Genomic DNA, 19,555 nt, shown 5'->3' with positions numbered 1-19,555 from the left:
GTCAGGATCACGGGTACCTGGTTACGGGAGTGTAGTAGTCGTACTTCTTTTACATTACCATGTCCTCTCCTACTACCCCTATTCCGTTTTCTCACACCACATGATACTTTTCCTCGATCCCCGTGTCTCATATCGATCTCCGTCTTACTTCGCTCTTCTACCCCATGTCCATTTCCGTCTTTACTCCGTTACATCGGTATCACCCCGTTCCCCTTTTCTATATAGATGCAGTCTATTTCCATAGTCCCCTTGTCGAATGTATTTTGTGTTCTTTAGTATTATCTTTTGCCACTCGATCTCAATAACCTTTCAGGTCTATTAGATCTTCTACATCAATAGGTTTGTGCCCTACGAGGCCTCTACAGCCATAGCACAAGTGACGCAGACTATCTACAACGTCTGGTCCTGACAACGAGCCTCATACCATCCAATTGTCCACAGGAGAGCTGCTAGATCATCCACGGTACCTGAGAGTGGACCCTTGAAGACATGTTCATATGACAACAACCTTAAGGCTAGGAGATTGTTGCGCTTCTGAGGGGTGAGAGGCCATTGTTTATGAGAGCAAATGTCTTCCAGATTGTCAGGACCAGACGTTGAAAATAGTCTGCGTCTAAGAGCTATGGCTATAGGGCCTCGTAGGGAACAAACCTAGTGATGTAGTTTATAGTCAAGTGATGTAGTGGATCGAAGAGACTATAAGTCGATGAGATTGAGTGGCAAAAGAATTGCTAAGTGACAAGAAAATACATTCGACAAGACATCTACGAAAAAGGGGTGTTTCTATATACTAAAAAGGGAGCGGAGTGATACCAAATCTACGGAGTAAATGTGGAAAGCGATATGGGGTGTAAGAGCGAAGGAAGACGGAGATAGATGAGGGACACGGAGATGAAGAAAAAGTATAGCATGGTAAAGAAGTAACGATTAGGTAGGACAGGAGAACGGAGGACGCCGTAGCGGGATTAGTGAGACGGGGACGGGAACGGGTAGGTGGAGTACGACTTCTGCGTACGACTCTTGAGGAACCCGTCTATAGGTACCCGTGATCCTGACACAGATGCTGTAGCTCTCCAGCGTACAATGGGTTGTCATCCAAACTTTCTTTGAGTTGTTCTTTGGAAGAGGGGCACTCACTATACCCCTGTTTGTCAGCATCAGAGTTGTCAATAATCTCTCTTTCAAGAGGTTAGGCTCCGGTTTTTGCAACTGATTTTGCCAAGCTGATGAAGGCCGTCAAGGTGTCAGGATCTTTGTTGACAGATTCAGCCCACTGTAATATCTCCTCAACAGCAGACTGCCGGGCCTGATAGTCTCTTCGATCATTTTTGTCTTTAAAAAGTTGTGCAAGACCCAATATGATTGCACCTGATTGAAGTTTTTCATAGCCCGGTAATTGAGAATATGGTGGATAAATGTACTCAGATATTGGATTCATTTGCTCCCTATAGCTCAGGAGCGTCATTCTTATCCTAGATGCCGTTTTCATCAATTCATCATGGTGAAACTCGTGTAATTTTACAGACGTCTCCATCATTTGGCCCAGGTGTTGTATGTAAGACAATAACCTCTCCAGATGCCCCAGGTTACGATGAGTCAATCCCAGGACCTCTAATGTACTCCCTATCATGCTGCCGTGGAAGGACATGAGTGGCTCTCTCTCTAGCGCATTGATGAGGTAGTTGGCTATGTCTCCCCTCAATGCCACCAGGTCAGAAGTTTCTTCCTCCGTGTCAGGTAAGACTGACTGAGACATGGTGATGTATTGAAGGCGATCAACACTGGTGGCAGCCATGTTGGTATAAGTTACTTAATACTTAAGATAGACTAAACTTTTCAGGTTTGCAAGATTGTTCTACAACCAGACCTGTACTGATGGAGGACTATGGCGTAGCGAATAAGTGGGTGGAAAAACTTTTTCCATGTCAGGTTTGATATACTGGTTGTAGGACGCCTTCCACGGGGCGGTGTGGGTCAAAATGGTCAACCCGCGTCATCGTCTTACCCGTTCGGGTGTTGACTTCTATGGTTTGGCCTTCCTATTAATGAGGGGAGGATATTCTCACACTTTGGATGTTCCATGACATCATGTTTAGATTCTCATATCCTACCAACTCCGGCCTGAGGTGGTTTGTCTACGAAGGCATTCTTTTCCCTGGTCAATCGAGAAGTAGTCTCAATCACATGAGTCGTACTAGTACATTCTCCCCTGCTGGTTTTCGCCAACGATCAGTCAATGTCTCCGTGAAATGGATGCATAATCTACATCTATCAATTCCAAATATGTTCGTTAGATCCTCCATTGATGCCATTGTCCGTGATATTAGGGATATGAGGTGAAGTGTCAAGATTGGCCAGGTCTGAGGTGAAATGGGGGGTCTTGAGTGAGGGCAAGATGATATAATTTATACAGATTGAACAGAAGAAATTGACCGCTGATATTGGATCAAAATATCCGCTCCTTTAGCTCCACCCTCCAAGACACTGCTCAGAATTCCTAACACGTCAGATGGCCCTCGAAACTCAGTTGCCGTGCCCGATGGTCCCAAACTTCCCCCGGAAGTTGATTGCACATGAACCGGCGGACGTGAAGCTTGACTGTTTGCATCTGAGAGTGCTGCAGCCATTAAAAGCATCCGACATGGATCATATGTCCTTGCAAACTCTGCAGTGAGCGAGGCCACTATGGCTGCTTCAGGCTGCCCCTGATCCAGGGCCAGTGCTTCGGGCCAACGTTGGGAATTCACCTTGGGATCGTAAGAGGGAAAATTATACGTTCTCTTACCATCTTTCATGACAAAGGTCCCAAGTACCGGTGGAACCTGTGACAGATCCATCAACACATGTGCCAGCTCTGGTGACTGGAAGGCTTCTCTGAGGCTCAACAATTCCTGAAGTTGACATAGTGCATCCAGGTTTCGGAACACCTCTCTCGATAATGTGTCTTGGTGTCGTTCAGTTAGTTCTCGGAGTTGTTCCCTCCCTGCAACGTGAACTTCTGACTGTCTTGCACCATTTTTGTTGCTCCATAGTTCTCTGAGTGACCTCAGAGTATTAGTAGCATATGACATGGATGCCCGACTGTTCGTTTTGCTTCCTCCATGGACACGATCCCAAGAAGTACCGAGGGATTTCCGATGAGATTCTGCCCATTGGAAAAAGACGGGTAGACTTGCAGAATTTTCGCTCAGCTTGTTAGCCAATTCGATGAGCGGACCTATGATTGTTTCTCGAGCTTGCTGCTTAGCACTCCCCTCCACGGATGCCGGTAGTAGACTACGCAGGGCATAAAGTATATTATCACGATCCATATGTTCGTGGCTCGGACATTCTGACGCGTCTCTGAGACCATCCTGGCCCAGACCGGTATACCCAGTCTTGAGTTTAGCATACTCCGTTAATATGTCGCCAATGATTCGAGCGGTATAGAACAAATTCTCCACCTCTTGAACGACTTGGAAGCAGGTCCGAAGGGCGAATTCAAGACGATCAAGTTCAGAGCTATATTTTTGGATACGGAGAGGATTCCGGCTCAGCTCGAGTAACCAACGAGTCCTAGTGTCCTCGTCCCTAACTGGGTCCCCCAATGGAGGTTTTGAGCTCGAGCTTGAATATTCGTCATCTTCGTCTATTCGTGCCACGTACAGTGGTAATTCCAAAGTTTCTGTGCTTGACGAGTCATTGGTCGAGGCGACAGTGGCCGCTTCTCCGGTAGATATACCACCGTTCTCACAAGTCTGTCGAAAAAAGTCGAGTGCCTCACGGAGACTCGGATAAAATGACCCTGATGGATCATAGGAAGGTGGAGAAGGAGAATCGGCAGGAGGTGGGGCATTCGTATCGTTGGGGGTGACAATTGCCTGTGCTCCCGTCCCCGACATGTCGAAGGTGGATAGTCGAAATTCAGTTCTGTGTGACGGATAGGATTAAGTGGTTGGTGGCGTTGAAGTTGACTGAATAACGATTGTTGGTGTAACGTCTTCCTGTCAGTTTTCTTATACCTCATACGAACCATGCCTTCCAAAGCGACATTGCCCGTTAGGCTATGTCTTCCAAAGTAAAGAGACAACTAATCGTCATACCCTAACCGTTCTCCGCTCCGCAAACCCCGGATATGATCATGGAGAAGTGGAGGTAGAAGGCGAAAGCGGTGTTGATATCTTCGGACGAAGCACCTACCATTTTGTTTTTATCCCTCTGAACTTGAATATCATCCATGGAAGAAAGGAGATGTACTTGGTCAAGCGGTGCCGTTGGACGCACTCCCATCTTTTTGGAAGGACGTTGTGAAGTGGAGGTCGGAGTTGGAGAGGAGCTACCTTACCTTACATAGTGGAGGTTAAGAGTATGTGAGTTTTCAGCGGAAGGTGAATGCAGTTAGAGTAGCTCGGGGATGACAGTTGGTCGGAGGATGGAAGGTGAGAACCAGGGGGGATGGTACGGGATTTATGATCGTTGGAGTGAGTGAGCTATGAGTACTGACGGACTTGATGGGGTATCAATAGGTGAGAAACGATCAGAGAGAGGCCGTGGGGTTTGATGCGACCGCAGAAAGACGTAGAGATGCGGCTTTGTCTCGGCCGGGGCCGTGTCGGTATGCGTGACTGTTTCCTATCTAGCTATGTCTTGTTGAGAGAAAAGAGAAGAGTGAAATCCGAAAGTCAACAAAGCTTCCAAGGGCAAAATATCGATCAGGTTCAACCATCAAACCCACGTGCTACTGACTGAAAATTCATCACCTTCACCACGTTCTCCCCCTTCCCTTTTCCCCATACTTTTCTCTTCCTTCCTTCCTTCCTTCCCTCTACCCCACCAAACCCTCCCTGTAACGACCTGTAGCCATACCGAGAGCACAGTCTCTTGGCACAGCTTTCATCTGTGTATGGCCACTCACACTTCCTCCCACCACGTCTACCGGTAGACGGACCGATCGTCCGACCAGTTGACGATCATGAAGGGTTGATGACTTTGTCAACATTTCTCTATCTTTCCTCCTTTGTATCTCATAACACGACTCCATCTCTCCCACCTTTCTCTTTCTCATCCCTCACGAGCCACCGATCAATTAATCATTCCCTTCTCAAAACCCCCACGACCTCCCCCTCGCAAACGCCGTCATACTACCCCGTGCAAACTCCTTTGACACCCTCAAACCTGCTCACTCCGACTTTAGATGATAGTTTCACACGCCGACGCACGTTCGTCTTGTATCCCCCTCCTATCTCTCTCCTTACCCTCTCATTCTCTGACTCTTGGCCGTCCTACCCCTCGTCAGCTCTAACGCGTCAAGAAAAAGGACGTTTGATACGCTATCGAAGAAAGTACTCCGACAGTTTGAACAGATATATATCACTCCACTGAGCCATCTAGTCGATACTTCATCTCCTCATAAATATCAAGATGACGACCCAAATAAACGCTGTACGACCTCCCTTGTCGCGTGGAAATTCTCTCAGTACCCCAGCTCTCAGTCCATCAGCCTCTACCGATGTCTCTCCCATTCTCTCTCAAATCGTCTCCCCGCCTCTCAACCCTAATGAATCACTTGATATAGATCTGCCTATCACTGCAGATGTAGCTCTACCAGAATGTTGGGGACACAGAGGGGTAAGTCAATCTGCAATGCTCTATCCCCCTATGGAGTGTAAGTGACGGTGACTGTTGCGAACTTTATGGATGATCTTTCTTTGATTTTGTGCACATGTCAGATCAGCGCTGATGACATCTGATCAGGCCTCGGCAACTTATCGTTTGTCACTCGTTTGATCGATGTTGTGATGATTGATGGTCAGCCGAGAATACCAAAGCGTCGTTCATAGAAGCCATCAAGGCCGGGGCTGATGGTTTGGAAACGGGTAAGTGGTTCAATCGCACCACCTCAGCTCCTATTGGATGTCAGGAACCAGCTAAGCGGTAGACATTCACGCTGCGCTTGACGACGTTCTGGTTCTCTTTCATGATCCCAATCTGGAACGTACCACCAATGGGAAAGGCAAAATCAATAATTTGCCATGGGATGGTGTCCTGGAGCAAGTTCGCACAACGAAAGCACCTCATCAACCTATCCCACTATTCCGTGAAGTGTTGGAAATCTTGGTCAACCCGGAGAATCGACATGTCAAGTTGAACGTGAGTTCGTTTACTTCTTCTCTTTCCTTTCCCCTCCACTCCATGTCTTCGGCGGACCAAGCAAGCCACCCTGATGCGGTCTCGCTGACATGCAGATCGACTGTAAAGTCGACACCGAACCAGTCCGTCTGTTCACACTTATGAAAGCTGTCATCGAGTCATTTCCCGGTTGGACTACCCTCATCGCTCCTCGCCTTATCCTTGGTATATGGCATGTAAGTCTTTCTTGTCATCAGACGCAACACTTTCCTTCTCACACACATTTTCAACGATAGATTATCCATCCTCTTTGCTTGAATATCCACAATGACGGCCAATGTTTGCTTCATATGGGTTCATTGTCATTACGGATGAGACAGCTGATGACCCCAGCCTCGATTCATAGAACCTGCAGCTACTATCCTTCCATTCCTTCCTCGATACGCAATCAGCATGTCCATACACGAAGCCCGTTCATACTTCTTACCTCACTGTCAAGGTCTTTCACTTCATTTCCCAGCTCTTGCCTCTGCAGATGGTCAAAGACTGTTGGAACAATGTCGTGATAGTGGCAAGGCGGTATGCGTGTGGACGGTGAATGATGAGGAAGAGATGAAAGAGTGTGTGAGATGGGGTGTACAAAGTGTCATCACGGATAAACCTGATTTGTGGCGTAAACTTCGGGCAGAGGTGAGTTCTGGACTTGAAATTTCTTTCAAACTTCCTTCCATATCAAACTACCCTTTCCTCCATGTCAATGTTTCCTACTTCTGTTACTCCCTCTTCCCTCACTCGTCACCTTCCATGTCCCTATTCATCGTCTCATATTATTTGTCCTTCTCATCATTCCTCCTTTCCAATCCACCGTCTCTTATTTGTTCTCATCTATTTCAAAGTGTGGGTGGACCATGCACTTGCCTTCATTTCTCGCACACCTCACTATGCAAAAGCAGGGATCTCAAGCTGATTCGCAGATCCTCGCAGATAGAGAAAAGGCTTTGGCTTTCTCATGGAAATCTGTTATTCGTCCATGGACCAAACGTCGTTATTGGGCTTTTGACCATTTGAACGAAGCTCGAAAAGAGACGGAATATCTCGAAAGTCATGCTGGTAAAATGTCAGATGTCGTCGTTCCTGATATCTCTCTAAGAGTTGCCAGACCAGCGGATGTTTTGTAATATCAGTGATCGATGGTGTCAAGACATACATGGTTGTTTTTTCGCATTCCATCGATAGTCACACACGTGGTCGATAGAGGGACGAAGCGGTGGTATCCGACTGGGCGAACACTCTGGTGGGGAAGGGGTCGGTTGGATGGAGCTCTCTTGTGTTTGATTGATACATTACGATTACGATTTTTACATGCATTATGACAACACGTATTTCCAATTTTTACATTTGTACAACTTGAAAGACGTACAAGTAAGTGGTATACAACTCAACGTTCCGACGGGGAATGAAATCTACCAATTGTTTTCCTTTACTATTTTTGCTGCTTCAAGGATGAACCTTCCTAAAATATCAACATCTCTTCTTTCCCATACCGTCCATTGCATTGTAGATTATAATCATAGGTAGTCTAAGTCGATTCTGACTGTATCTGACGTCTGACCCTGAGTCTAAAATCTAGGAATTGACACGTTGGATTCCGAGATAGGGTCGAAGAATGGAGGGATGAAAGATGAACGAGTATTATGTTGAGATAAGGATGAGGCCATACGAGACAAAGAAGGGAGAAAGAAAGAAGAGAAACTAACCTTCTTTATACCTCTGATCACCATTAGGTGCTTTTATATACATCCATCCTAATGAAGTATCACACGATGAGCAAAGAAGATCAGCGACTGTATGTGTTCCAGTTCTGTCTCATCAGCCACCTCTATCTCTTTCTATCTTTCAAGACCTGTATCATTGATTGGTGTTGAGACATCTCTCTTTCTTCTCAATCTCTCTGAATTTGTAAATTCTTGGTCTCCGTATCTACACATATCTTTTACACTAAATCACTACATCACCGTAATTCCATGTGTGGTATTTATGTATCTCCGTAGTTCTGAATCCCCGTCATCCTGTATCTCCGTAATTCCGCATTTTCGCATTTTGTGAATCAGATGTAGGATGGAGATGGATCAAATGAACAACTTGATGAGCAAGATTGATAGAAGAAAAGAAAAGAAGAGAAAAAGCTCACAATAATTTTCTTTCTTCTCTTTTACCCAAATTTGTATTGATGGTAGTGTTCATCAAACTACAAAGTAAGTTTTAGTCATTCTCTACTTTCATTTTTCATTCCTCCATCTCTGTCGGACGATTTCTCCCACCTCCTCTAAAAATTGGATTCAACATGTCCCGCTCAATCATCCCTATTCGGATGTTGGACAATAGGTTGGGATGGTTATACTATATGACTGTCCCTCATATGGATTGAGTTTCACTGAGGGTTTGAAAACATAAATCCCAATGAGAGGAAGTACTTTAGTCCGTGATATCCAACAAGAAGAGACGGTTTCCTAGAAGAAGAAAAAAAACAACTCACTAAGCTCGACCGGACCGACCGTTGAAAGCTTTGGAAACTAGTTCATCTTGTAATGCCTAATACATTCAGTCTTACTCTCATTCAACCGTGACTCTCAATCCAATGTCTTCCTCTCGACATCTGGCTCTCGGAACTTGAAAAGGCTGGATACCACATGATAAGTAGATTCTCATATGGACTTACCCCATATTGAAACAAGCGGGTAAACTTCCGTGAGAAAGGGGATGCTTGGGATGACCATGAGAAAAGGAAAACTCACGATGACTTCCGAGCAGTTTTGACAGCAGAAAACGGGTAGGTTGTCAGGTAGTATATGAGAGTCGAGAGATGATGTTGTGGTCGTTGTTTGTTTTACGGACGAGGACATGATGGATTTATGGAGTAATGTCTGGAAGATGTTGTACTTATGTACGAGTACTGTAGTTACAACGAGTAAGTACTACTCGTACAGTTGCAATGGTGCCAATGCCGAGTAAGTAAACCACGTGACATGTCCTTAGCTCCTGGAGCCCCATTTCACCGTCGCGGTTCCAGTGGCAAGTCGGTCATAGTCATAACTCAGATGAGCAAGTCTGAAGCATGGCTGAATGAAGGACAGACAGGACAGCAATAACATGTGACTTTTCCCTGTTTGTTCTTCATCAATGGTACGGCAGGAGAGTAAGCCATAGTATCACAGTCCCGAAGGAGTCAAAGGTGGCAACTACCTACAACATTCAATCGATCCCCCGCCCCTCACCCCCCAAAAACCCTCATCATCCCTGTCGATCGTCCGTCCATAGACACTCACACCGTCCACAGACACTCACAGTTAATCTCGAACCTAACTCTTAATCATCATTCACCCCTGGATATATCGATCCCTCCCCCGCAAGAGGCTGCATGCATATATTGTGCCGTCATGTACTTGTACCCGGGGATTGCAAAAGGTGGGAAAAGTGCCACATGCCACATCGGGTCTTCCAACAACATGACAACAACTCTCCTCACACTTTTGTCCCATTCACTAAGTACTTAATCTCCCCCTTTCCCTTACCCACAATGTCTGCAAAGTTGGATTTCGGTTCGATATCTGGTATATCCAGTAAAGCAAGTATGAAGCGTAAAGTGAGTTTTCACCTTTTGTCTTCTTCCTAGATCGCAACTAGAAAGAATCATTCGCTAACTCTCAGCAATCTAGTGTAGGTCTTCTCACTCCTACCATTTCTTATATCTCATATCTCACCCACCAATCATCTCTCATATACTCTTTTATCTATTTCAATGATACCAAATGATGAGCATGATAGGTCATACGGAGATTTCAAAAGTTGAGGAAAAGTAAGCAGGTAGAAGTTGACAACCTAGTCCCTACTCCAAGCATTGGGAAAGAATCAATCTCGGAACTCTTCAATAGCTCCACCTCTACCTACACCCCTTCCTTCCTCTTCTTCCCATCATCCTCTTAACTCTCAACATGCAGAAGAACATTCTCTTTATTCTCCGGATTCACCATACGCCGAATCAAGCTCGTCTCATACTCGAGATCATCAAAGAGAGAGAAGTACGAGTGTTTCGTATCTCTCCGGCGGGAGAGTCACCAGTTCTACTGCTTTCAAGAAAGATGGGAAAGACGATGGGAAAGGATCTATAAGAAGACCAGAAGATATGTTTAGAGTGGTTAAAGAACGTATGTTTGGTTGGAGTTATTTAATGGAATGGTATCAAGGGTTAGTATCTTCTTTACAACTTACCTCTTAACCCCCCTCCTTTCCCCCTTAATGTTCTTCACATTCTTCACATCTGCTGACTGTTCCAATGATTAGACCATCCTTCTACCCTTCAATCTTCTCCCATCTGTCCTGACAACATGCATACCTCCCTTGTGTGATCTCATATGCATCTCTCAGGAGATATTCAGGTTGGGAAACCGGAATGGTGAGAAACCCCGTTCTTGTCCAATTCAGATGCTATGAAAATTGCAGAGAGGAGGACAACTTGGAAAGTTTGAAAAAGAAGGATAGGGACTATGCACTAATGACAGCGACATTCACTGGTTCAACGCAGTCAAAATATCTCATTCTACTCTTGAACAATCTATAGGTCCAGGGAAAATGGATCAACGAGCCAGACACATGTTCGTCCTTGGGGCTTCTTTGGCAGCGTTATTCGATATAATCGCAGTGGATGATTTACTGAAAGGTTTACTCAAGACGATGGAAGAATGGGAGCAATGGTCAGAAGGAGGTTCTAAAGGTGTGAAAAGTATTTTTAGGGGACAAAAAAGTGGGAAACGATCTGGAGGAATGGGTGAAATGGGTTCGGGGGATCATGAGAGTTTTTTGTTGCCTATCAATCTGGTCAGTCTTAGTCTTCTCTCTCTAATCTCTTAGATCAAATTTACAGTTTCTTTTCCATCTCCTCCGCCTCTTGTTTGACCTCATCTGTCGTTTCATCATCATTTCGTGGCTTCCCCTTCTCGGTCCATGTTTCGTTTACATCTTGTCCCCATTCTCGCGATCCTTGTCACGAGCTCGTCTCTTACTTTTCCTCATTTTTCGACCACCGTTCAATCCATTCACAACACACCATCTTTCGGCCCCTTCAGGATCACTGATGCTTACGTAGGCCAAACTGGTTCTCGCTCACCCCCAGCCTTTCACACCAGATTTCTTCCAAGTTCACTCCTCTTGCTGTTCCATAATCCGAGACGTCTACAAGAAAATACTCAACCAAATACTTCCTTGCCCTCCACCACCTTACGCACCACCTCCACCCGACCCATTCTCTTTATTTCATCCATCAACATATATTCATTCCGCTCCTGTTCACTCACACTCACACCCACATCAACATTCGCGAGCACACGAGACAACTCCACCCAATATGAATCCTAAATCACCTGGAGGTTTCTCAACCGTCACAGCAGTCACTACCCCCGGTGGAAGTTGGGACCCCTCTACTATACGCGGAGGAGGAAATTTTGATTCTGAAACTCCTGGAAGTGGACCGAGAAGAGGGGTAGGGACAGGGATAGGAATAGGAACGGTACAATATGACGCTTTTCAGATGTTGGTAATGGGTGAATTAGGAGAAGATAGGATGTTAATTGGAGATGGACAGAAATTAACTTCGGTAGTGATCGATTTGTTTTCAAAAGTTGATACGAAGTTGAAGGTGGGGTTAATCGTTCTTTGACAATAAATCCTCCTTCCCAATTCCCCACCTTCATTCTTTAATGCTCTTTTCGATTCCTATCAATACAAGTCGTATAGCTTCGCACTTAAAATTCATCATCTGTTAACCCTGTTGGGCTACATCAATAATATCTCTCCCAATTGAGCACCTAGCTTTCCCAGTTTATTGATATGACCGATATGTCCGTCTTTGTTCCACTGGGAATCGGCGTGTTGGAAATTTTAAAGATCAGTAGAGTCAGGTGCTGTTGATTGAATTAGATTCATACTGATAATTAGAAACTCTTCTCCACCTTATTACGCGAAGGAGACACTTTAGCAAAGAAAATCGTAGAAGAAGAACTTTCTCTTTTATGCGGTTCCCTCGCCGGTGGTCCAGCAATGAAATTCGACTTATCTACCGCCGTCAGTGGATCGGGTAATGGGTATCTTGGACCACCGCTATCGAGAAGTATCGGACAGAGTTCGGGTTATGGGACGATAAGGAATGGAATGGATGTTTGGACTGAAGAAGTTAGTTGAGTGTGTAGGGTTGCGTGACGTTTGGGTTTGAAGTGTGTTTGAGTAAATCATATCCAGACAGACACATGGTCATATGTCGTATTTGAGATGAAGCGATTCATCGTCGAGTTCTTGGTCGACCTTGCGAGGAGAGGGAGGATGGAAGAACACTAGACAGTGGGTCGAGATCCTCTTCAGGGATGAAACGTGTTTTACTTGAATGTAAAAGTTTTCAGAGATGCAGAAGGACAATAATGTTATGGTTTGGATTTATATGAACCAGATGATTTGATGAGATAAATACCAAAATGATGCATGGTATTTTCCTCATTGATCATCATGGATTGAAATTTCAAAAGATTTGATGATGTGATATATGGTCTAGACACAAGAGATCGATTCATGAGAAGAAAAGGAGAAGATTGAAGATGATAAAAATGGGTAAAAGAGTAAAGGTGGTCAAGTGACGGTGAGATTGAGTTTTATACCCATACAAGCCATCTCTGCGCATAACTATAAGTCAGCGAAATTAAATTTCATAGATTTCAGTGAGGCATTACAACGCCCTTTCTCTTCTCGATTCTGACCCAAGTGGTCTCCTAGTCTCCGGATCTTGTTCCTTTTTCTATTCTCTTCTTCCAACCTAAACACGTTTTTTTCCTTTCCAGATTTTACTCCAGAGTCTCGGATCCGGAGAGAAATATACCCATCCCTTCTTCTCCGACCCGCGGAGTAGTTGGTTGGTATACTTTCAGACGATGAAGAAGGATGGAGATGAAACAAGTGGGAAGGATGAGGGTATGAATATAAGTAAGAAAGTAGAAGAAAGAAAAAAGGAAGAAAAGAAACACACGTATCTAAAAACATCTGTTCGTCAGATTTGATATCATCATATTGGTATAGTATAACTCACAAGGAACAGCAACCACATCCATTTCACCTTTCCTTTCACTTAAACCTTTGACCAACATCCCGACTTTCTTCTTATCATCTTCACCAATCTTATCGTCTATCAAAGTATTATCACATATCCTACAATATTCCCTTCTACCCGTTTTATCACCTGTAACATCATCGAAACCTAATGTTATCAAACTACCACATGTCCTACATACCCAAGCTGTAGAATAATCTGAACAGTTCATGAGTCTGTCTTGTAGGAGGAAAGAAGTACCGTGAGCTATTAGTGCATCACGTTCCATTTCACCGAATCGGATACCTCCTGCACGTTTACGACCCTGAGTGTTAGTATCATCTCTTGTAGCCTTCATTATGGAGATAAGATTGGCGTGCAAGATTGTCGTTTGATTATCGATCATTGATCGGTGTTTGAGGAACTTGATGAGTTCGCAGTGAGGGTGAATTGCGGATATAGGTAAATTTCTTGAGAACATATGTGGGCAGTGAACAAATGGATAAATGGATGAATGAACGAACGAATGAGACAATGCAGGAATGGAATAAGACTAAGGATGAGACAAGAACAGTAGAGAATAACCCACCTTGACAGGTTGTCTGGTTAGAGGATCAACAGGTCCAGTGGTTCTGACTTGAAATTTATCATTGACCATATGTCTCAACCTTTGATAATATACTAATCCGATATATATATCCGCACTGAATTCTTGTCCTGTTATACCGGAATACATGGGTTCGTTACCGTAATAATTATATCCTGCCATACGTAATTGTTCACCGAAATAATCGACAGGTCGGTCGGTATCGGAGAATCTGGTGGTAAGCTTTTGTGGCCAAGATCATCCATTGCTTGAAATACCTCCGACGGATATTCTCTCATCATGCGAGCGAGAAGTCATGGCAATGGAGGTGATTCTGAACGCCAAGAATCGCCCCGGGGGGGGGGGGGGGGGGGGCAAAAGGGACAGCGCTATGAGCTTGTGGGAATGATCGATGCTTTTACCAAGGTGAGAAATTGGTAGGCTGAGGCGGGGAAACTCACCTCGCTAGGGAAGATTCTCCGCTCTACAGATAACTTATCTTTCTCAGGAACCATAGGTCTACCTATAGCTATTTTATCAATCCGGTCTGGATTTCAGCATGTTCCCTTTTCTTCACACTGTGGACATCCTCCCTATCCTCGTGTCTCACTCTTTCATCTCACGGTTCACAACTCCCGAAAATCAAAATCAGAATGGGCCCTTAGGCTCTCACAGCTGAAAACGATAGCTCAGATCCGAGGTCAAGTCACACATGACTTCGATACCAGCTAGGGCTCAATGCGGGTTCTGGGACATGGTGGAAGGATCCCAAAGCATTGTTCTCGATTGGAAAGGTTCTAAACTCTATGAAGTACCTAAATGCTGAGAGTGTAACGGTATGAGAATGAGTTGAGGGAGTGTGACACTCACAAGTAATCTTCCCACCCCAAGGCATTCCCTCATTCTCTTTACCATCAAAAACCACCTTCTCCCCTACTTCTTCAATCCCTAGAGCTAACAACCCTCTCCCATCCTCTGTCCCACCTTCCAACAACGCATTGAAGCTTTCTATATGAGGAACTACCAGCTGATCTAATGCAGGTACGTCTGAACGGTCAGAAGGGGGATGACGAAATGCTCTTTCTCTCGTGAGGGTGTGAAAGGTTGTATGATCTTTGGAAGATGATGGGGATAGGGGGTCTATCATGTTTGAGAAAATTATCCCTGTTGTTCTCTATTTGTTCGTTTCGATCTATGATGGCTTTCACTCTCTGTCCTCTATCAAAGGCCACGTAGGAGACTCTTTGTGGTCTTGCCCATTAAGTGTATAGGGTATGAGTGGTATGATTTGTAGGGTGGAAAGTTTGAAGAAGAGGGCAAAATCAACTTTTTTTTGATTCCGTCTTTTCCGACGGAACTTTACAGATGCATGATGCACTGGGGCGGTTCAACGTGTTTCTACATGACAACATTGAGGTGTATCTTAACTCAAACACTCTTCGTATTCTACATGTACTTAGGCCTACAAGAAAATGTCCAGATATTACATATGAGTCGTACAATTCGACGTGATCAGGCGTCACAGCATACTGCGTTCATCTCGGGGGGAACTGATGATCAGTATCAATCCCATTACTCTTGACCTCCGATAATGACGACACCGAGTGGAATCATCCTTCCCCAAGTCTACGTGTTCACAGTCGGAGGGACGAAGGGGACCTCTTTGTTGTACATCAGACGGTCCCGGACGACACTGTTCGGGGGGCATCGAGCACTGGGTAGACGACAAATGGGATGTAACACAGGAACAGCATGTAACAAAACTCACCAAATGGAGCCCAAGCTTCACATCCACCTGCCAGATCGACCACATCTCCAGTCGCGGTCGAAGGTCGTAGATCCCAAGAGAGGATGGTGATACCTTTCAATCGACAGGACTTTTTGGATGGGGAGAAGGAAACCCCTGTGCAGGCTGTGCGTTAGTGAGTTGTCATCTCTTTCTTCTCGTTCTTCGTGTGGCTCTTCCTTCATGTCCTTTTCGATACATCATGCGGGTGATGATTGTACAAGTACCGAATCTAGTAAAAGGGTCGACGAGATGGATGAATGATAGAGCAGATGTGTGTTTTGAAGATGAACCAGTTTCTTGAAGTGAAGGAGGGCTGTCGAAAACGCAGAGGACCTGCACGACAATTATGGGCGTGACGTGTCGCACAGGCCAGGACCATGGCAGGAAGGAAAGATGAAAGCGAAGAGAAGACACTCACCCTCCCCATAATGGGTACAGGCTGACATGCACGACATTTCCGGTGTGACTGGTACTGACCCGCTCAACTGGGCGTCAGCCGTGTTCTCGACCCCTTCCTCCCGCTTTTCCTTTCGGACTTAATTCTTCAAATACACATGTCACATGTACTGATTGATCTTGGAGAAGCTTGGCAGTGATACCAGTGAACTCGTCTGGAAATTCCAATCGAGAAACTCCTATGACAACTTCGCAAGAACCTAGTCGACGTATGATGGGAGGTAACTCACCTCATCTCCTTCCAACACCCAACCGGGATACCTAGCATACCCTACTATCCTACCTTGAGTCAAACATCTCGAATACCCTTCCATCCCTTCCCCCTCATTTCCTTCCCCGTTCTTACTTTCCGTATCCTTTCCCATCTTGTTATTTCTCTCAGTATCATCTTCCACCTTTTTAGCTTTACCCATCGAATGTGCCGCAGCAACAGTTTCAGCTTGAGCGTAATCTCTCCATTTATCTTCATCTCCACTCAAAACTTTTTCTTTCCTCATTCCCATTTTCTTTTCATATTCATCTTTGAAACCCCTTGCTAAACTCCCCAATTCCGATTTACCACTTTCATCAAATTCTCGGATTTTTAAATTCTCTTTTTTGACTTTATTAACATTCTTTCTTCTTCTCCTTCTTGGACCTTTTTTAGCTCTTGCATAACCTGCGAATTCTTCTGCTAAACCAACAGGACCAGTTCTACCTCTATTAGCTCTATCTTTTTCTCTCAAAGCAAGCCAAGCAGCTTGTTCTTCTTCTTCAATTTCTTCGGGAGTTTTAACTATGATTTCTTCTTGATATCCTTCCGATTGAATCGAAGAGATTGATTCTTCATCGTCATCTAAGAAAGTATCTTGGATGATAATTGGTTGAGAATTTACTTTGGGTTTTTGGTTCGATTTTGGGATGGAAGGTGGTTGATAGGGAGGGCGAGGTTGTAGGTAACGGAGTTGAGGGGGTGGAGGTTGGGGTAGGGGTTGAGGTACAGGTTCAGGACGAGCTGAAGCTTCCAGAAGAGAAACGAGTGAGAGTAATAAAGGTGTTGTGAGACGCATAGTGGGTTGCAATATCTTTCTATCTTCCTTCAAATCTTCCTCTTGTCGTTCGACGTTCGATGTTTGATCTCCGTTGGACGTGTAAAGCTTGTGGTCTATCGGTGTCGGGTCAAGTGTCGAGTGTTTTGCCTAGACAAGTACCAATAATACGAAAAAACCAGTTGTTCTCACTAATCCAGTACGGCAACACGATCTCAAGATGTGTCCTCCTCAGTCAAACGAAGTGGTGACGGGAGGAGAGATGTAGATGATGTGTCGAGATGTGTATAGTAGGAATTATCGAATGGTTAATGCGATCCGAAACCGTGGGCGAAGCTTTTCACTCCGGAAGCCGAGGATCCGAAGATATGACCGATGAGAAAACACTGGAACAATAGGCTTAATTCTTCTCTCTCTCTCGCTCTCTTCTATTCCTCCATATATATATATATATTCGTCTTCTTGCTTCTATGCAAGTGAGTGGAGTATGAAGCATAAAATAAGAAATGCATAAACATGTTTTTTCTTCCTTTTCTAACGGCAATTGGTCCCTCGTCCCTGCGCCAAAGCGCCATAGTCTACGTGGACCAACCGATGAGACGCAGTGACGATACTAAAAACCCCTTACATCGGAGATATTCTGAACGAACAAACTAATGGGAGTTTAGAAAATAGGATAAGGGTTATTAGTATAATTTGCGTAACCCTGAGGTGAGGGATTAGGATTTCTAGGAACGTTCTTTACTTTTATTAGAAATTCAGATACTGTACCTACTTCGTGGGATATGTTTATTCCGGTCTGTCCGATGGGATGGATTAATTTCTTTTCGTGATTCTGACGGTGGTATTAAGTGGGAAGAGTGACTAACCGTGTGATTAGAGGTAGGATCATCAGAAGGGATATTCCATGCATGTTATCAAAGGTGAGATGTCGAGAGAGAATAGACTTTCAAGAAGGAACATGACATGCTCTATCTTTACTTTCGAGTAAAAGTACGGGATCTGCAGTAGGTTCCAATTGAAGGAGTAACTTACGAATATGATGGGATACATGTGATACATTCACTCAAAGATCATCAGTCTACGTAAGACAGAGTGGAGTAAGAGTACAAGGATGGGCTTATGCAGAGATACATGAATGTAACAGTACAACGGATTCATGCAGGGGTAGCTTTAGCGGTGGTTATGGGAGGTGGCATCGAAAGTGTATCTTTGTCCTTCGAAACCAGAGTAGCATTCGGTTTAGGCTTTTTCTTCTTTTTCAGTAACATGGCTAAGAGTCAGCAAGCGAGTCCAAAATGTTGTCTTGTTGTTCTTCTCACAACGAATGAGCGTACAGGGGAAATGACGCTGATGTTTACCAACTTCAGTAGGACGGAAATTGAAATCACCGAGGAAGATCCCCTGCGAGGGATCGGCGAAGGCAAGTGAAGGAGATATCAATGAGCAGACAGGAAAGGTTTGAAAAGAGCAATGGGGAGAAGAAAGAACAGTTACACTCTACTCACCCATGGAAACGGCAGACCTGACATTCTCATTAATCTCCCTACTTTCCTCCAAAAACGCATGATCATCAAACTTGTGTTTCTTCTTGGCCAATTCTTCCAAATCCACCTCTGCCATTCTTTTACCATTGGAGTCCCCGGAAGAGCTGGATTCTCCGGTGCGGGAAGGAGGGACAATACCGAGTTTTCGTTCTAAAGCTTCCAGCTTTGCCTTTTCCGCGGCGGCTGCAGCTGCTTTGATCGCTGGGGCTGATTCGAGCAGTTCTGCTTGTCTGTTCGTCAGCGGTGTTCAAATATTCCATCGTCAAATCAATCTGGGGGACATGCATGGATCCTACGTTGATTAGATGTGACCAAGGATAGAAAAGGTCTGAAGACAGAAGGTGCAGGAGGAAGATGTCAATTAGAAGCGATTCGAGAGATACTGTGAACGGTGATGACACATAACTCAGCTTCAGAACGTTTGGGTGCTACCAATGATGGCAAAGGGGAAAGAATTTGGGAGACAACCCACCTTTGAGCCTCTTTCAGGGTAGATATCCTTCTTCCTGACAGATCCCTACAAGAATCGGTATTCGTCTTACCAGCACTCATCCTCCCTCCCGCAGCCCGTAATTGTGTCCCAAAGCCTCCTTTTCCTCCTCGTATTCTGGCACATACCTCCAAGCTTATCGGATGGTAAGAACCTCTGTCATCATGTAGATCCCCCACAGTCGCCTGAGGGTCGAGGATACGAGAGGCGGTACGGATGTATGCGTCCCATGATTCGGGGATGAGAGAGGAGAGGGGTGTGGAGGGGTGAAGATTTAGTTGTCGAGGGGATAGTGGGGAGGGAAGACGGAGGAATACCGCTTGATGTTGAGTCATACCCTTCAAAAATGAATTAAAAGATGATTACACACTTAGGAAGATAGCGGCTGGGATTCTTATCAAGACACTGTGTCAAGACGAACGTTG

The 19,555-nt window shown here is 44.9% G+C and overlaps 8 protein-coding genes across 8 annotated transcripts; 2 read left to right on the top strand and 6 right to left on the bottom strand.

The window, feature by feature from the left end:
• Window positions 1-390: 390 nt before the first annotated feature.
• Window positions 391-1,795, bottom strand: TREMEDRAFT_64793 (uncharacterized protein; the record flags this gene model as incomplete). Its single annotated transcript, XM_007007024.1, has 3 exons — window positions 391-651; window positions 1,138-1,144; window positions 1,275-1,795. 3 exons carry the CDS (start codon window positions 1,793-1,795, stop codon window positions 391-393), a joined length of 789 nt encoding a protein of 262 aa, XP_007007086.1.
• Window positions 1,796-2,405: 610 nt separating this feature from the next.
• Window positions 2,406-3,881, bottom strand: TREMEDRAFT_64792 (uncharacterized protein; the record flags this gene model as incomplete). The annotated part of the gene is made up of 1 exon (XM_007007023.1): window positions 2,406-3,881. The coding sequence occupies one exon, from the start codon at window positions 3,879-3,881 to the stop codon at window positions 2,406-2,408; it is 1,476 nt and encodes a 491-aa protein (XP_007007085.1).
• Window positions 3,882-5,400: 1,519 nt separating this feature from the next.
• On the top strand, window positions 5,401-7,286 carry TREMEDRAFT_34209 (uncharacterized protein; the record flags this gene model as incomplete). Its single annotated transcript, XM_007006923.1, has 7 exons — window positions 5,401-5,607; window positions 5,734-5,749; window positions 5,793-5,855; window positions 5,912-6,129; window positions 6,225-6,344; window positions 6,502-6,798; window positions 7,083-7,286. The coding sequence occupies 7 exons, from the start codon at window positions 5,401-5,403 to the stop codon at window positions 7,284-7,286; spliced, it is 1,125 nt and encodes a 374-aa protein (XP_007006985.1).
• A 574-nt stretch (window positions 7,287-7,860) lies between these two features.
• TREMEDRAFT_69912 (uncharacterized protein) lies at window positions 7,861-9,011 on the bottom strand (the record flags this gene model as incomplete). The annotated part of the gene is made up of 4 exons (XM_007007153.1): window positions 7,861-7,969; window positions 8,300-8,356; window positions 8,645-8,700; window positions 8,904-9,011. 4 exons carry the CDS (start codon window positions 9,009-9,011, stop codon window positions 7,861-7,863), a joined length of 330 nt encoding a protein of 109 aa, XP_007007215.1.
• A 674-nt stretch (window positions 9,012-9,685) lies between these two features.
• Window positions 9,686-12,342, top strand: TREMEDRAFT_64789 (uncharacterized protein; the record flags this gene model as incomplete). The annotated part of the gene is made up of 5 exons (XM_007007022.1): window positions 9,686-9,751; window positions 9,992-10,353; window positions 10,668-10,983; window positions 11,279-11,800; window positions 12,100-12,342. The coding sequence occupies 5 exons, from the start codon at window positions 9,686-9,688 to the stop codon at window positions 12,340-12,342; spliced, it is 1,509 nt and encodes a 502-aa protein (XP_007007084.1).
• Window positions 12,343-13,466: 1,124 nt separating this feature from the next.
• Window positions 13,467-14,054, bottom strand: TREMEDRAFT_20027 (DNA-directed RNA polymerase I; the record flags this gene model as incomplete). Its single annotated transcript, XM_007006899.1, has 2 exons — window positions 13,467-13,559; window positions 13,824-14,054. Coding segments are annotated over 2 exons (324 nt in total), but the record flags the coding sequence as incomplete, so codon positions are not given.
• A 1,278-nt stretch (window positions 14,055-15,332) lies between these two features.
• TREMEDRAFT_64787 (uncharacterized protein) lies at window positions 15,333-17,114 on the bottom strand (the record flags this gene model as incomplete). The annotated part of the gene is made up of 4 exons (XM_007007021.1): window positions 15,333-15,370; window positions 15,589-15,732; window positions 16,028-16,094; window positions 16,296-17,114. The coding sequence occupies 4 exons, from the start codon at window positions 17,112-17,114 to the stop codon at window positions 15,333-15,335; spliced, it is 1,068 nt and encodes a 355-aa protein (XP_007007083.1).
• A 1,097-nt stretch (window positions 17,115-18,211) lies between these two features.
• Window positions 18,212-19,526, bottom strand: TREMEDRAFT_72280 (uncharacterized protein). The gene is made up of 3 exons (XM_007007152.1): window positions 19,113-19,526; window positions 18,602-18,870; window positions 18,212-18,366 (listed from the first exon to the last, which is right to left on the bottom strand). Exons 1-3 carry the CDS (start codon window positions 19,463-19,465, stop codon window positions 18,251-18,253), a joined length of 738 nt encoding a protein of 245 aa, XP_007007214.1. The 5' UTR covers window positions 19,466-19,526; the 3' UTR covers window positions 18,212-18,250.
• Window positions 19,527-19,555: the final 29 nt, after the last annotated feature.

This window comes from Tremella mesenterica, assembly GCF_000271645.1.
Source record: "Tremella mesenterica DSM 1558 unplaced genomic scaffold TREMEscaffold_12, whole genome shotgun sequence".
NCBI classification, from domain to species: Eukaryota; Fungi; Basidiomycota; class Tremellomycetes; order Tremellales; family Tremellaceae; genus Tremella; species Tremella mesenterica.
This window is presented reverse-complemented; position numbering and strand designations above follow the sequence as displayed.